The sequence below is a fragment of the Alosa pseudoharengus genome, unplaced genomic scaffold, assembly GCF_046254945.1.
Source record: "Alosa pseudoharengus isolate Yale_2024_CS ecotype anadromous, Long Island Sound unplaced genomic scaffold, YU_APseudo_1.1 YU_APseudo_1.1_scf_5, whole genome shotgun sequence".
Lineage (NCBI taxonomy): Eukaryota > Metazoa > Chordata > Actinopteri > Clupeiformes > Clupeidae > Alosa > Alosa pseudoharengus.
In genome coordinates, this window is record NW_027468837.1 from 784,081 (window position 1) to 800,768 (window position 16,688).

Consider the following 16,688-nt stretch of genomic DNA (forward strand, 5'->3'; position numbering starts at 1 on the left):
GCATTTTATTTACAAATGCACATCTATATTTGTAAAAATCAATATACGAGTTACAAATATGATTTTTTTTTTTATCTGTAGATATCAAAACACATGCAAATCAAGAAATATTTGTGGATCCCCCTCTGCGCATACAAATATTATTGAGACAAATTTAGCTCCATATATTAAACCAATATTAAACCTATTAAAACAACCAAAATATTAAGAAGAGCTATTTTCTTTCATTGAGTTAAATCGAAACAATGTCTTCTAGTGCTCGTGGACTGATAGCCCTACTTGTAGGCAATTATTACCCTGGCTTGTATTTGGGGGCTGGCCTTTATTTGTCTGAATCGAGCACGACCCGGCTATTAACCGAGGCCCGTCTATACATAGAATCCCGGCCATAATTTGAAGATTTACGGTACTCACGTTTGTGAGATACTGTGTGTGTATATATACAAAATATGTGGAATAGAGTGTAGTCTGAGGGGTTACTTGCTCACTGATAATTAAGATTACCGTTTATCTCTAAATGTGCACTATTTTCTCTGAGCAGTTCTATGAGTTGAAATTGAACTATAGGTGTATCATTATAGTTGGGCAAGAAATTTGGGTTTTTGGACAAGTAATAAAATTAATCCTTGATCTATGAATTGTTATGCTTGTTTCAGATGCTGGTGGTGTTTAAGTCTGCTCCTATTTTGAAGAGGGCTCTGAAAGTGAAGCAGGCCATGATGCAGCTGTATGTCCTCAAGCTTCTTAAAGTGCAAACTAAATACTTGGGTCGCCAGTGGAGGAAAAGCAACATGAAGACAATGTCAGCCATCTACCAGAAAGTTCGGCACAGGCTCAACGATGACTGGGCGTATGGCAACGGTGAGTTCTGTAAACTCGTATGATTAAATGGGGACCCCCCCCCTCCCCTTGTTCAATTGGGTTTTAGGTATATGCATCCTGATAAAGTTACCTTGGCCTAGTGCTGGGCGGTATGACCAAAAATGTATATCACGGTATTTTTCAAACTTCTTACGGTTTCACTGTATATGACGGTATTTTTTTTTCATGCATAATCAGATGTTCAGAGCATTTTCTACAGGTTGAGAGAGGAATTGCTGCAGTACATTGACTGATGGTCTATTTTACTGTCATGATGTAGAATAACTCCACACTAGTGGTAATGCAGTTTTGCACAGGCTCAACGATGACTGGGCGTATGGCAACGGTGAGTTCTGTAAACTCGTATGATTAAATGGGGACCCCCCCCCTCCCCTTGTTCAATTGGGTTTTAGGTAAATGCATCCTGATAAAGTTACCTTGGCCTAGTGCTGGGCGGTATGACCAAAAATGTATATCACGGTATTTTTCAAACTTCTTACGGTTTCACTGTATATGACGGTATTTTTTTTTCATGCATAATCAGATGTTCAGAGCATTTTCTACAGGTTGAGAGAGGAATTGCTGCAGTACATTGACTGATGGTCTATTTTACTGTCATGATGTAGAATAACTCCACACTAGTGGTAATGCAGTTTTGCATGGCCCCAGAAAATGATGCTGTTTACAAAGAGCCACTCATAATTCTAATGAAGAATCTAATCAGACAATTGCAGTCAAAATACAGAACTTTTACTGTGCAAATTTCACAAACATCTTGTATAAAACCAATACAAAAAGTAGTGCAACTACTACTTTTAATTGCATACTTTTTTGAAAAGTATACAATTTAAAATTAAACCTCTCTGCTAATATGCTTACTTTGTCAAATAGGACTATCAGAAACATGCCTTATTGTTATTGTGTGGTTTACATGACGTTAGTGGTAGGCTAACGTTACCTTCATGTGGATGTGGATGTCTTGTTAGCCTGCCATGAGCTTCGGTTCGGTTCGCTAGGCAAAACATTAACAAAAAAGTTTGTTTTGGTGCACTGATGACAGTCAGGATCATTTCTAACTAGCCGGCTAGTATTGCTCAGTTCATGTCTATAACATGCTTTACTTGCTACCTGGATAATTTCAGCGAATTCTTAAGGTGAGATGAATGATAAGATCATTAAACTTCACTGTGTTCAGTGGGTTGCTAACTAACGACATAACCTACTAGCCAGCTAGTTACAGCTGTTGAACAATCTCAATAGAATTTTCGTGACTGTAAATCCCTTTCAATGCAGTATCCCTTAACGTTTTTCCTTAACTAAAGAAACAATTTAAGGTATTCTGTGCAACACCCTTAAATAAAGCCTTAAAGCCTGTGTTGCAGGTTAAAAACCACTGTTGATTAATGGGTACATAAAGCACTCAATATATGTATATCATTTTTAAAAATGTCTCCAAATGGTGTTAAATGCCAGTTTTTGTTGTTTTTAGCATTAGCGGGGGTTTTTTACGCAATTCGGTGATGACGTCACTTTGGGGACTACATGATCTGCGCTTCATTCATTTCAGTGCATTTCAATGGACATCGTGGTTACACTTTCAACATAGTTTGTATATTTACACTTCGAATTTCGTCACAGCATTTATATCATAGCTACCCTATGATCTACTAATGGTAATAACGGTGCCTGATATCAATTTAGTAATTTTTTCTGAATTTCAGGAGGTCTCGTTTTGGAGGGTATGTTTTACATTCATTCCTATGGGAAACGGTCGCGGTTACACTTTCAACATAAAGTTTGTATATTTAGACTTCGAATTTCGTTACAGCATTTATATGACAACAACCCTATGGTCTAACAAAGATAACAATATCTTCCGATTTTAGTTTAATGCAATTTTCTGAATTTGAGAGGCCTCATTATGAGGCTACATAATGCACCTATTCAGTTCAATGCATTATGCTTATAATGTTACGACACTTTTTTTGTTACTGTCAGTGAACAGCACCGAGTGAAAGTCAACATTTTCTTTATATCTAGTGATAGTGATCATGTCATTAGTTCAGATAAGTAGGCTACCGGGCTAACTTAGTCAGAAGATCAGAATATAAAGCATCATGATAGCTAGCTATGGGCTAACTTTCCAGTCCCACCTGTGAGCCACCCCTGTTGTTGCAAACTTAGCTTCTAGCCGCCGCCGATTAGGCTGGTCGTGTCTTCAGCATAAATATTTTCGATAACTACTGCTCGTGATTGATTCGTCAGGGTACGGCTTACCAAAGAGGGAGATAATATGGGCAAGTCGCAGTTTTGCAGGTGCTTCTGTGGGCTGTGCCGTCCCGATGGAAACTGTGGTGGAGAGCTGCAGTAACTAGGGAAGCGAGTGCATTTTGGCCGCTGGTCAAGGAGCTCCCCCGTGACCAGCATAAGATATGATCTATCTAGCTATCTATCTACCTGTCTATATACATATCTAGGCTATCTATAGACTATCTATTTATCTATAATCTGCGCTATCTACTGCTGAACAATCCCTTACTCGTCTCTCTTTACTCTTCTCTCGTTACTCTCAAGGGTCTCAAGGTGGGCTTTGGTCTGTAGCCTCCCCAAGGTGACGTAATGCAATGCATTGTGGGGGAAAGGAGAATCACTTCAAACGCTGTGAAATAGTACCTGCTTTTTCGTATATTTTATTCCGTTTTGTGATACCCAACAACATCAAATACAATGGATAACAGTTTAAATGTTTATTACCAACAAGCAAATTGTGCAAATTAGTTGGAAAATGAACCCTGCAACACGGGCTTTAAGGGTCATACTTTAGGGGAAAAACTTAAGGTGTTTACCCTCACCATGCCTCGCAGTCGCACCATGCGTGTGCTTGTGAAAAAAGTCCCGTCTGAAACACTGTCGCGCGGCGCAGCGTTCCAAACGTTGTGTAATCAAATACACCGGTATGGTGGTATATTAAAAATTCATATCATAACGAAAATATACACCTGTATACGGTGTGAACCGGTATACCGCCCATGCAAAACATATTGATGTCAATGGTGCATTTTGCCCATGTTCAGGGTGGAAAGTGAAAAAGAAAGATTTGCATAAGACAAGTCAAATTGGTGTTTTTAAAAAGAAAAGATCATGGAGAATAAAGAAAAAAATATTTAAAAAATCTTTGTATACTCCCACAAGGTGTTTAGGTGCTCTGAAAATGAGAACCAAAAGGTCTGCTGTTCAGACCCTGAAGGAATTTATTTTCTGTTCATTGTTTTTTGTGAGAGTGTTTCTACTTATCTCAGTAAGGAAAATAAATCAAGAGCCTATGTTGAGTACAAATATGTCTTCTGAAGGCTTAAACAGAGCCCAGCCAAAAACTCCAATAAAATTTGTATCAACTTTGAGGGACAGCTATGACCATGCAGGATTATCCAGACCAAACGTGACGATTTTGCTACATACTATTCCTATTTATGTACCAGCATGCAAAATTTGAGCCCCCTACATGGTTTAGTTCTTGCGCTGTGGGCTTGTGAACTTTGACAAAAAAAAGAGGCCGAACAAAATCGACACCCCCCTCCCCCTGTAAAACTGGCTGTATCTTGGAAAGTATTGATCTTACATAAGAGTAATTTTACAGTGTGTCTCCTGGGTAACATAGGTACACCTGGTAATTTTTTCAGAATTTTTTGAGACCTAAGTGCGTGGGCCCTGGTTGAATTGACGTGGAATGACCCGTAGGCTAAGGCCCAAATGAAATATCACTCAACAAAGAGCAGCCTGAGTGCACAACTGATAACGCTACACCCTGACAAGCTAGGTAGGTAAACAATCCAAAGGCGAGGAACTGCACCTAAAACAGGCAAGAATTGGCCTACAGAATTTTTGCGTCCCTCCTCTATGTCCAGTGCTTTTGTCACTTCTCTGATAGTCATGATGGTTCGTGGAATCGCAGGCTGATAGAAAAAAAGAAAGTAAACTTTTCCCCAATCAGGAAATACTTGTTAATTTGGCGTCATCAAACATAGAGGCATACATGAGTATGTATGAGCGTTCATTCAGTGTGTTTGCGCGTCTGCACAAAAGAAACTGAAACCACTCAAGTTGCACAGATATCGTTGGTAGACTGAGCTTTTGTTCAATATAACAAGTCAACCACGGATTTATAGTGGTATTGGCAATGCATAAGCCCGTTTATACAATGTATAGAGATGCATATGAAATATTAATTATAGGCAAAATTTGAGCATTAAATATTTGAATATAAATCGATTATTAAAAATAATAATGAATGAATTTCGAATGAGATTATGGAGGAAGATTGACAGCCCTAGTGTCTGTGTGGGGAGGGGATATGTTGTGTGTTTGGGTGGGGGGGTGATGAAATGGTGTGTGTGTGTATTGGGGGGCTGTGGGTATGGTGTGTGTTTGGGTGGTATAGTGTAATTGACCGATCCCAAGCCCCTCCTCCCATTGTCAGTCCCATAGTTACTGTTGCTAAGTCGGACAAGTTTGCAGGAAAGTGTGCGAGAACGCGTGTTCAACATGGGGACGCAGCACCCCCATTTAGCCGAGTGCAAGTGTATGCTCGATTTCTGGGCGTCAAGTAATATTGATATATTCAAAAAACAGAGGCCAGAAAGGCCTTCAGTATGCGGAAGGACACATTCACAATGTCCACCAATCCGGTGTTACGGATCTTAATGGGATACATGTTAACTGGGGATAAGCACGTTATCACGAGCAGGTAGTTTACCTTATTTGCTACAGATGTGACTCTGATTCAATAAACAGGTCTGTGCAAAGATATGGTGTTGACGTGTCCCTAACAAAATCTAACCATATTTCGAGGATTAATTGAAGACGGGACCAAGTGCTGCAGATCCAAAGTTCCCACGCAACTTGGGCATATTGACTAGCATAAGCAGCTCATGTTGGGGAGGTGGATATAGCTTCGCTTCTGTAGGCCGATTGCCTACTTATTTTGAATGGCTGCTTTAGAAGGTAGAGTTCAAATAAACATGATACAAGTGTATTGAAAAGAAACCACTAGATCTATCCGAGTTTAAACCCCACGCACGACATATCTGCATGGCAGGCAGACGCTATCAAGAGCAATTGCATACGTGATTTGTCTTGCACTAGACTTCATCAGTGCCCGCTTAGGCTGTACTTAATTTAAATGTGGGCAATGTAGTAGCCCTAATATTGGCGATTTCGAGACTGCATAGCCTATACAGCAAGGCATAGTTTTGAATCGGCACATGATTTGATCTTTAGAAGACATTAAGCTATCTCGTTCAGCCATCAAATGCATCGCAGTAGGCTATTAGCCTATTGCGTTTGTTGAAAAAAATATTCGTTAGCTTATTTCTGTGAACAGTCTTCTATCCCAAGTTAAACATGGCAAGTTAGCCTGTGCCTACAAGCTATAGCCTATTCTTGTTGTGTGTAAGGCGATACGTGATTGAAGGTGTCTGTAGCCTATTTGCGTCTTCCAATCGTATGAGTGTGCGAGTTCAGTTCCTGCAAGGTAGGTAGGCTATACTTTTTTGCGTAGGCTTATGTTGCCGTTTCAACAGTGGAAACCAGGTTTAGTTATGTTTTTGTGTGTAGTTATGAACACAAAGGGAACATTTCCGTACACACTCAGATTTCTTTACTGAAAAGTAGCAGCCTATCCAAAGTTGTGCAAAGTTAGGCCTATGTGTGTTAACGTTTCACACGGTCAGGATATCGGATGTCACTTCTACAAATACCCCAGGCATATATTTGAACCTTTTTGAGCTCTTTAGTTATTTAGTTACTTAGGCTACTCGCAAAAGAAGCATTATAGCATTCGCATAACCGGCGTATTGTCATACAGAATGGACACTAGAAAATTCAAAATTGACCGAGGTCCTCCGAAGTCCTCATTGTGACATAGTAAAACGGGGCGGGGCTTGGGATCGGTCAATTGTGTGTGTGTGGGGGGGGGGGGAGGGTAGTGTATATGGGGTGCGTGGAAGAGAGTTCCACACCCCAAAGTTCTAGCGGTCATTATTTCCGAGGAAAGGACCTCTGAAAAAACTAATTCAGGTATTTCATATCACTACGCAAGGACTGGAACTTCCTAGCCTGGGTGTTCCCATGCTGCCTTGCGCGCGATTTGATTCACGCTGCTAAGGCAGCCTGGAGACCATGGAGCAAATTTTCGCCTGAGATAGGAGACCAATCACAGAACAAGGGGGAAAGCAAGACGATGTTGAGCTATGCACAGACGCATTTGATAGACATCCGTGGCACCCAATAAACAGATCTGAGCATTTTTTTCAAATACGAGAAAATTAACGTTTGGTTCCCAGACCACGTCTCATTGAGAAGTGGTGGCGCTAGCCAGGCTAGGAACTTCCTTCATTCAAAAGTGAAAGCTTAGGCTTTCGGTAAGGTAAAAGCAACGACCGAAATGCAGTGTTGAAACACGTGTATGAAACATGTTAAATATGCAAACACTGATCCGGTACAAACACTGACCCCCCCCCCCCCCTCCCCCAAAACAAATTAACTTCCGTTTTTGGAAAGCTAAATGTTGACAGGTATGTGTGTGTTTAAGTTTCAAAGGGATGCTTTTTCTCCTTGGGACAGGCCCTTTTCAGTCTGTTTCCATTCCATTGGGATTAAGACGATAAGAACTTAGTAGTCAACTTGAATGCAACAGCTTTGAACAAATTTTTGCAGCGTGCTAATAATGCTGATCGGATTTAATAGCAATTTAGCAACAACAGTCCTTGCGATTATGAAGGTTTGGATTAAATGTGTGTGCTGAGGAGTTTTTTTTTTATTACATCCTGATTAATATCCCTTTCCTTGACAGCAGACCTGGATGCACGGCCATGGGACTTTCAAGCAGAGGAGTGTGCACTGCGTGCTAATATTGAACGATTTAACAGCCGCCGCTATGACAAGAACAAGGCCAACCCTGACTACTTGCCTGTGGACAACTGTCTGCAAAGTGTGCTTGGACAGCGTGTGGACTTGCCAGAGGATTTTCAGATGAACTATGACCTCTGGCTTGAGCGAGAGGTGTTTTCTAAGCCTATTTCCTGGGAAGAGCTCCTTCAGTGAAGATGGGGCTGTGGGTGAGCGTCCTTACAAAATACTCACGGTAGACTGAAAATGGAAACAATAGCAACAATTTGAAAATCAGTCTAAAAGCCAGCATGACTTGGCTACTTAAAAAAATAAAAACTTGCTTGGGCATTTTAATTTAACATTGCTGTGTAACCGTATTGCTAACAGTAGTGTTTGTCAAATGATCTATGCTGATAATTAATCATTTTACTTGTCTTATTTTTAAGGGGCACACTACACTGTGAGTGCTCTGGTACATTCCCAAATACTGGTGAAGTGTGGGTGTGGTCTAGGATAAAGATCCTGGAACACAACCCACCATACTGGACCATGCCCACTAGTAGTTTTGTAGGAGCAGTCTTTCTTCTGATAGTCTCTTATCCTTCCAACTTCTAACTTGTATCCTGGTCTAAAACGGCCTTTCTGTACTGTGTGCTTTTGTACTGGTTATGTGGAGGTGCTGCTAAAGACGAATTTACATGGACCTTTCTCATATACACACATATAGTGTCCCAACTTCCTGAAGATGGGGACTCATGTGTAACAAGTTTTGTTTTAGGTTGTTTTTGTGTGCTTGCTTTTTTGGGACAGGCTTTTGGTGTGTATTCCTGAATATATGTCCCTGGGTCTGGGTATTTGTCTGGTATTCTAAGTTGAAATGGTTTGAGAAAGATAGTTCGGGGTTAGATTACTACCTCAGAACTGTTGAACTTTTTTTTTTTTTTTTTAACGCTAGTTTATAAAGAGGTTGAGGGTATACAGGTGTCTCCTATTATTTGACAAGGACCCCAAAAAGTAAAGATAAAAATAGAAAAAACCTTAAACAAAAGGGATTTAGTATCCTCTTCCCTCACATCTGTGATTATATCATACATTGCATTGTAACCTGTTTTTATACATCTGGCCCGATTTTTAAAGGAATCTTTAAAAATGTATGTTACTAAAGAAATCAATATTCTAATTGCTATTTATCATGGTTTGTGTCTTACCTCCATTGTTTCTCTTATAGTATAAACTCCAAATAAACAAATGTTCTTGAACTAAATGCTGTACCATAAATAATGTCTCATTGTATTGAGCAGAAGAAATACTGAATTTTATTTCTTGGAAAAGCATTCCTGGCAAATATTTTGTGGTGATATTGCCACCTTACAGTAAGTTGTTTTTACTAAAACCTTCAGTGGTTACATCTCACATCAGTTACAGACACACTGTCTTGTAGAAGTTAATTTGGGACTCCTCTCCTTATGAAAGCTGTGATGGCCATGCCCAATTGTGCTCATTTAGACGTCAAAATAGGCCTATTTTGTACACAAAGCAGGCAAGAAAAAGAAAAAAAGTGTGTGTGTGTGTGTGTGTGTGTATGTATGTATGTATGTATGTATATATATATGTATGTATATATATATATATATATATATATATATATATATATATATATATATATATATATATATATATATATATATATATTAGGGGTGTAACGGTACACAGAAGTCACGGTTCGGTTCATACCTCGGTTCGGACATCACGGTTCGGTACGAGTTCGGTACAATGGAGGGAAAAGCAAAACAAAAATGCAGAAAGCATTTTTTTTTTTATTGTGCATGTCTCAGGCTGTACCACCTAGTGTCATACAGTCTCTTCCCTGAGCTATCTGCAACAGCCTGAAGTGTGTAAGATGTAGGCTAAAAAGTACAATAAGTACCCAGACTCCATCTGTAACTTGTAAACAAAATAAGACAATCAGCTATAAAACTGAAAATAGGCCTACAGCATCTCTTATTTCTGAAAGTGCAAATTAGATAGAATAGAATAATAATTTTTAAAAATCCACTTAAGCAAGACCTTCAACATCTGTGTTTAGTTGTATATGGAAGGGTCTACAATTTGCCTCAATATTTTTCAGTGTGTGTACAGTAATAATCTAGCCTACTAACTGTGAAAATATCACACTATTTTGCCTTCTTTTAAAAAACGAAATTGCTCCTTTCATTTCATAAACAGACTACAACTAGAAGTCACGTGACTTTGCCCTTCCACGTTAACTCACCGTAGCATGGTTTGTTTATTAGCCTGGTTAGCGTTGACACTTTCTGTTACTGTCCATGCACTTAACACTACCAGCTCCTCATGTGAAGTTACAAGTTACCCCAACATAAAGGTAATTACCAAGCGATTTACATAGCTTTCTGTCATTACGAAATAATTTAATTTAAGCCATAGGTTTTGGCCCTATTTGTATGTGTATCCAAAGGCTTGTGAAGCCAGGGGAAGTTTTTTTTTCTCGTTTCAGTGATTGGTAGCCTATCATCTGGGTGTTGGCTTTGATGTAGCATGTTATATTTCCACTCAACAACTGCTGAACAACGCCGACACACAGTTTCATCTTATCCACCACTCTCTCGCTCGCCTGCAACTGTAACTGAAGTTCTCAAACTTGCGATCTTAAAGAGACCAGCGGATCCTCTAACTCTTGTGGGTCGCCACCTTAGTGCTGCTATCTCTGACTGACTGACTCAACCGACTACATAACAAAAAAAAAAACGTAGGCGCCAATCAGAGCTTCAGAGCTAAGGCGAGGCTACAGATTAGCGTTAGGTGTCGCTAAAGAACTCCCGTAACTCTCGTACGGTAGGCTACTTAACAGTAGTTGCCATTAATTAATCCGCACACGAGTTTTATGTATTTTTATACCGTGTATTCTCCGTGTAAATTCATGCACCGAACCGTGACGCCCGTACCGTTTCGGTTCAATACGAATACATGAACCGTTACACCCCTAATATATATATAAATATATATATATATATATATATATATGAATGTGTGTGTGTGTGTGTGTGTGTGTGTTTTTTTATATGAAGGGGGGTACATTTGCAATGTGATTTGACGCTACACTGTCACAGGAGGGCAAGAGGGCATTGCTCCTGGGTTACTGGCTGGCTGGATGGCTTTATAGCCCTGAAGCAGAATTGATGGTGGAGAACTCCAGGTCAATTGGCGGTGGTCTTGGGGATACTATAAGGTGAACACCTGTGTTCATTTTGTTTCAACCAGTATACGTTTTTTTGTTATTATTATTTGTTCGCCACTACATCATCTTTGATCTCCATATCTTTGCTGTCAAGAAATGTTCCTCCACAGCTTCCATGTCAAACCTGGTACTAAACAGAGACCATGTATTTGGTCCGCACCATTGGACACAATCACTTTTTCACCATTGTCCAAAGTCAGTGCAGAGTTTTACACAGTGTACACAAAATTACACTGCAGACACGCAGACATGTTGACCCCACTGCCAGGTGTGATGAATCTGAACCTAATAGTAGTAATTCATGGTAATTCATGGTCTCACTTTAACATTAGCTTCATTCTTCCCAAGACACTGACCTGCACTATGTGCTGGAGGCCCCTTCTTTCCAAACATTAGTCATATTTATAAAGAAATCATGCAATATTCACAGGGAGAAGATGCCGAATTTACCCGTCTGAAAGAGAGGTGAAAAATTGCTGTCCCAATGCGTGTTTACATAGAAGCTTAATGTGACGTGCAGTTTTTTTACAGTAAAACTAAATGTGACGTGACGTGTTTTTCGAAATGCAAACGACACCATGGAGTTGCATTGACATTTGGCAGCTGACTGACAGACTGACTGCTACGGAGAGGTGTTGGTGTAGCTGAGGATTTTACACCTCATTTTGTCCCCACCACTTTTGACACCTGAAAATGAAATGTGGTGATGAAGCCTCTTAAATGTGTTAGTGTGGGAGTGTTAACAATGTTGCTGTTACCTGAAGACCAGTCAGATGTAGTTGGGGCATTCTACCAGAAACGTAAATTTTCTGTCCTGGAATAGTTTCAATGAATGAATGTTAACTGACTAGGTCATTGATTTCTGCGAGTGATTCTGTAAAAGTATATGCAATTCATTAGGCTCTCAGATGTTTTTTTTTCTTTATTAAAACACTTGAAAATTACAAATTCTGATAAATGAGCTGCCCTCAACCAAACCTGAGGTACGTCTTTCACAGTTTTGTTGTGATAAAGACTGATGTAAAAAAAAGAAAAAAAAAATACAGATGTAAATTGTTATCGTTCACATCAATATATTAAAAACATGAAATTAAACATAAATTCTTGAAATAAATGGGAATTAACAACTGTAAAGTTTTCGTCACGTTTACATAAAACGCTACATAAAAAATGTGCAGTGCGCTTTTAAAGTTACGACCTAAAGGCTGTGACATAATTTGACCAAGGTGAAGCTAAAATTGATCAAGGGTAAGTAAAATTATTGGATTTGAAACTTTTTCAGGGTCTTAAGGGTCCCGTCACACTGAAATATCCTAGAAAATAATGGAATTGTTGTATATGAAGAGTTCAGATGCAAAACCCTCTAAATCCGTCTGACTACTTTTCTTTTAAATGAGCATTTAAATTCAGGCTCCTATAGGTTTTTGCCTATAAATCGATATTTCAGACCAGGAAGAGAGTGGTATTTAGTGGGTTTAGAAGTTAAATTATTTGATTAGCGTATACTATGTGTGGAGAGCATCCCCTCACCATCTTTATCTCATTTTTGACATAGGTGGCATTTAGAGGCTTTTGCATCTGAACCCTTCATATCTAAAAACTATGTCTGAAAAGGTCACTAAAATCCCTGCTTACAAGCGAATAGTTTTGATTGAGATTTTGACACATAAAGTCATAAAATCTACAGACATTATTGTCCCCCTATCCCACCCCATCTAATTCATTGGTGGGAGTATGGAAGTGCGGTTTAAGCTTAAATGAATTTGTGCGTAGTACCAGTGTCATTCATTTCTTTCACATGTTTTAACGTTTCCAACCCCAAAACATTCTACAATGCATGAAGGCCCTCCTGACCTCGTTTTGCACCACCCTCACCATCTAGGTGGTTTGATAGATATGTACACTGCCTACTAGCCTTCTAGTAGTAGTAGTATGCATGGTAGTGCACTGACACTGAATTCTGCAATATAGTAATACGTTATTATTATTATTATTATTATTGCAATCCTTCTGTAGGCTACATGGAATGAGTTCAATGGGATGCAATGTGAAACAATGCTAAATAGCCTATTTTCAAAGTGGGATTGTCTGCTCATTTTTGCACACACACACACACAACCTTAGGTTGTCCTCATCCAGCAACTGAACACAGTTGTATAGCATTTTAAGCACCATCAATTTGGGAAAAGCCTGCGCTGTGACTGACCTACCGAAATAAGTTCTAATGCGCATCCAAGGGTTTGGGGATAATGTCGCGCACTATGCAGAAGGTTGTGGTGCTCAACCTGTTGTTACTCTTCAGCTAAATAGGGTGTTCCAGAGAGAAGTTGTATGTTCCGTTGCAGACAAATAAATCCATAAAACCGTGGACGTCAATTCCGATGTAAACATACTGTGCAAATAACTTAAGTCGCTATAGGCTATTTGTGGAGGTTTCTTTATTTGGTAGGTGAAATCTGAATTTTCCTCTCGAGTTAGTTCCGTATAACAGGACACCTCGGCGGCCGTTATCCCTTACATAGAATCTGAACATTGAGTCACATGGACATGTTAAATTGTTTAACAGTGAAGTATTGTAGTGAGGACTTTTATTTTGAAACAGTTTTTGGCAGAGGAAGCAGTTGGACAGGATGTGTAGTCTTAATAGGGCCAGTTTGTATGCTTAAAGCCTGAGACTGGCAGTTGATGCAGCTGGCCCGAACACCTGCCATAGGATTCTAATTGCTTAACGGCAGTCTTAATAGAGCCATATTGTATGCTTAAAGCCTGAGACAGAGTATATAGTTTAAAAGTTAAATGTAGATAGTGTAATGGATGTTGATAGACAGAAAGTTGAATGGATGTTGATAGGCAGATTGTTTAATGGATGTTGATGGATAGTTTAATGGGTGGATGAGTGAATGGTTTGAAGAGGATGAATGGATAGAAAGTTGGAGGAAATGTGTCTTATATCCTTGTAGAATGGAGAGACCGAGAGAGTTGGTCTAGTTCAGTAGAAAGCAGTTGATACAGGTGCAATCAGTTGAACTGATTCTTTGATGGGGCCTAGATGAGCAGCTGGAAGATGATACCAGGTGCAAATCAAGTTAATTAGTCCATTGTGATGTCATCAGCCCATGTTAAGTCTATGGGGAAATTTTGAGCAGTTTTTAATTAATAGTTTAAAAAGTATAAAAGTTACAAAGATGAAAAATACAAAGCCCACATGTCATAAGTAAGACCTACGCAACGCAGTTTGAATGAAGTTTCTACGTTAAACGGTTGAAGCTGCATTAACTGCGTTAGAAGAAGAAGAATAACTAGAAAAGCATTTCCTGAAGGAAATACAGTGCATGAAAATGCAAAAATATGATGAGTTCATATGGTTAAATTATTTGCTTGGTAGATAAGGTTTACTATAGTTGGAATGACTGAACAGTTAAATAGGTTGATAATTGAAATGGTTAAATTTTTAGGCAGATAGTTGACGATAACTAACAGTTGGATTGGCTCCAATGTTTGCTAGTAGTTATGCTAACTATGTTAACAAAGATAATAATGGTAACCAAGTAACTATGCTAACTAGCATGTTAACAATGTTAAAATGTTAACTCAGCTAACCATATGACTTAGCTAACCTAGCTAATCATGTTTATTAGTTATGCTAACTATGCTAACTAACATGCTAATTATGCTAACCACGTGACTTAGCTAACTTAGCTAATCATTTTTAACAGTTCTGCTAACTATGCTAACTAACATGTTAGCATGCTAACTATGCTAACCATGTGACTTAGCTAACTTAGCTAATCATTTTTAGCAGTTTTGCTAAAAATGCTAACTAACATGCTAGCATGCTAACTATGCTAACCATGTGACTTAGCTAACTTAGCTAATCATTTTAGCAGTTTTGCTAAAAATGCTAACTAGCATGCTAACATGTTAGCATGCTAACTATGCTAACCATGTGACTTAGCTAACTTAGCTAACCATTTTTAGCAGTTTTGCTAAAATGCTAACTAGCATGTTAACTAGCATGCTAGCATGCTAACTATGCTAACCAAGTTACTTAGCTAACTTAGCTAACTAGCTACAGTGGGTAGGAGTCATAGTTGATGACAAGTAACAGTTACAATGGCTGAACAGTTAAAAAGTTCAGTAGTTTAAAGGCTTAAATTGTTTAACAGTGAAATATTGTAGTGAGGACTTTTATTTTGAAACAGTTTTTGGCAGAGGAAGCAGTTGAACAGGATGTGTAGTCTTAATAGGGCCAGTTTGTATGCTTAAAGCCTGAAAGTGGCAGTTGATCCAGGTGGCCCGAACACCTGCCACAGGATTCTAATTGCTGTGATGTCATAAAGGGCAATGTTAAGTCAATGGGGAAATTTTGATAGTTTTACATTGTACCGAATTTTGGATGCAGTTCCACCAGAGTTCCACTGGGGGCGATCGCCATGAGTGCAGAATGAATGGGAGTCAATGGAGCTAGACGGCTAAATTTGTCTCTTTCACCTGATTGTCGTTGACAAATCTCAGATTTGATTGTAGTTTGTATAACTTCAACATGGGTTATAGGTCAAAAGTTGAATGAACGAGTACTTATGTCCTTTTGATTTCTTACAGGTTGGGTCGTTGTTGCACATAACACGCTAGCATTGTGCTAATGAATGACGTCATTGACACATTTGAAAGGCTTTTTAGAACAATTAAGTGACTTTAAAAAATATAATACTCAACCAAGTGTATTTTCTTTCCCTCCCCTTTCGAATACAATACTCAAATTACTTCAAAAAAAATTATATCCCGAGAAAAGTGGATTTTGAGGGGTACAGCTCCATAGACCTCCATGCATTCTGCACTCGTGGACGAGCGCCCTCATGTGGAACCACAGAAGGAACTGCAACCAGTTCAGAAACCGGAAGTTTTCCGAGAGTGGCAGTTCTCCCCTTATTAGACATTCTCTGGTGCTACCGTTCTCCGGCGAAAAGCATGCTGGGACACGAGAGCGAACAATCGGGGGATTTATGTCGTTATTCTCCTAAGTTATAAGTGTAAAGTTGGTGTCTTTATCGTAACATGTTCCCCTTTTAGTTATCCCTCGTGTGTGTTCCTTTTCGTGTGGGGGGCTGGACCTCCCCTGTATGTGTAGTGTGTGTGTCTACTTGACCTACCCTGTTTGCATTGTGTTCTGTGTCTTGGTCTTGGTCTGTGTCCCTGCTCTCATTCTCAGTGAATAAACCTTTTGATTGGACAACTGTGTGTGTCGCTATCAAATCGTTAAAATATGTTGAGATGTGTCGAAGTGGTGATTAGGGCTGGGACAACGCGTCGAAGTAATCGATGACGTCGACGCAAAAAATACGTCGACGCAAAATATGCGCGTCGATTCGTCAAGCATAACGTGTGCTGCTTAATATTTTTATCAAAACCGGCCAGCACACATTGATGTTGTACTATTTAAATTAAAGATAAGATAGAATAATTTCATTGAGCTGCACTTTTTACTCACACAGCCTTTCCTCGCCCCGCCCGCTCTCTCTCGTAACGAGCCCGCTGCTCCTCCTCTGCATGTGCATTTAACAAGATATTCACGGTTGTTGAAGGATTGTTGTTGCCACATAGAAGCACTGCATAGAACACAGTGGGCTAAATTGCTATTAAATCCGCTTAGCATCGTGACCATGCAGCGCAAATTTGTTCAAAA

At 39.4% G+C, this 16,688-nt stretch overlaps 1 protein-coding gene across 5 annotated transcripts in view; it reads left to right on the plus strand.

Moving 5' to 3' along the window:
* strip1 (striatin interacting protein 1) overlaps positions 1–9,013 on the plus strand; it is a 58,256-nt gene extending 49,243 nt beyond the window's left edge. For 3 of the 5 annotated variants that reach the window (XM_076268850.1, XM_076268846.1, XM_076268851.1), the window contains exons 20-21: positions 657–861; positions 7,712–9,013. In XM_076268850.1, the coding sequence (XP_076124965.1) occupies positions 657–861; positions 7,712–7,962 (456 nt within the window). In that variant the 3' untranslated portion in view covers positions 7,963–9,013. The remainder of the gene's footprint in view (positions 1–656; positions 862–7,711) is intronic. The other 2 variants (XM_076268848.1, XM_076268849.1) reach the window with 2 other exon arrangements.
* The last annotated feature ends 7,675 nt before the right edge of the window (positions 9,014–16,688 follow it).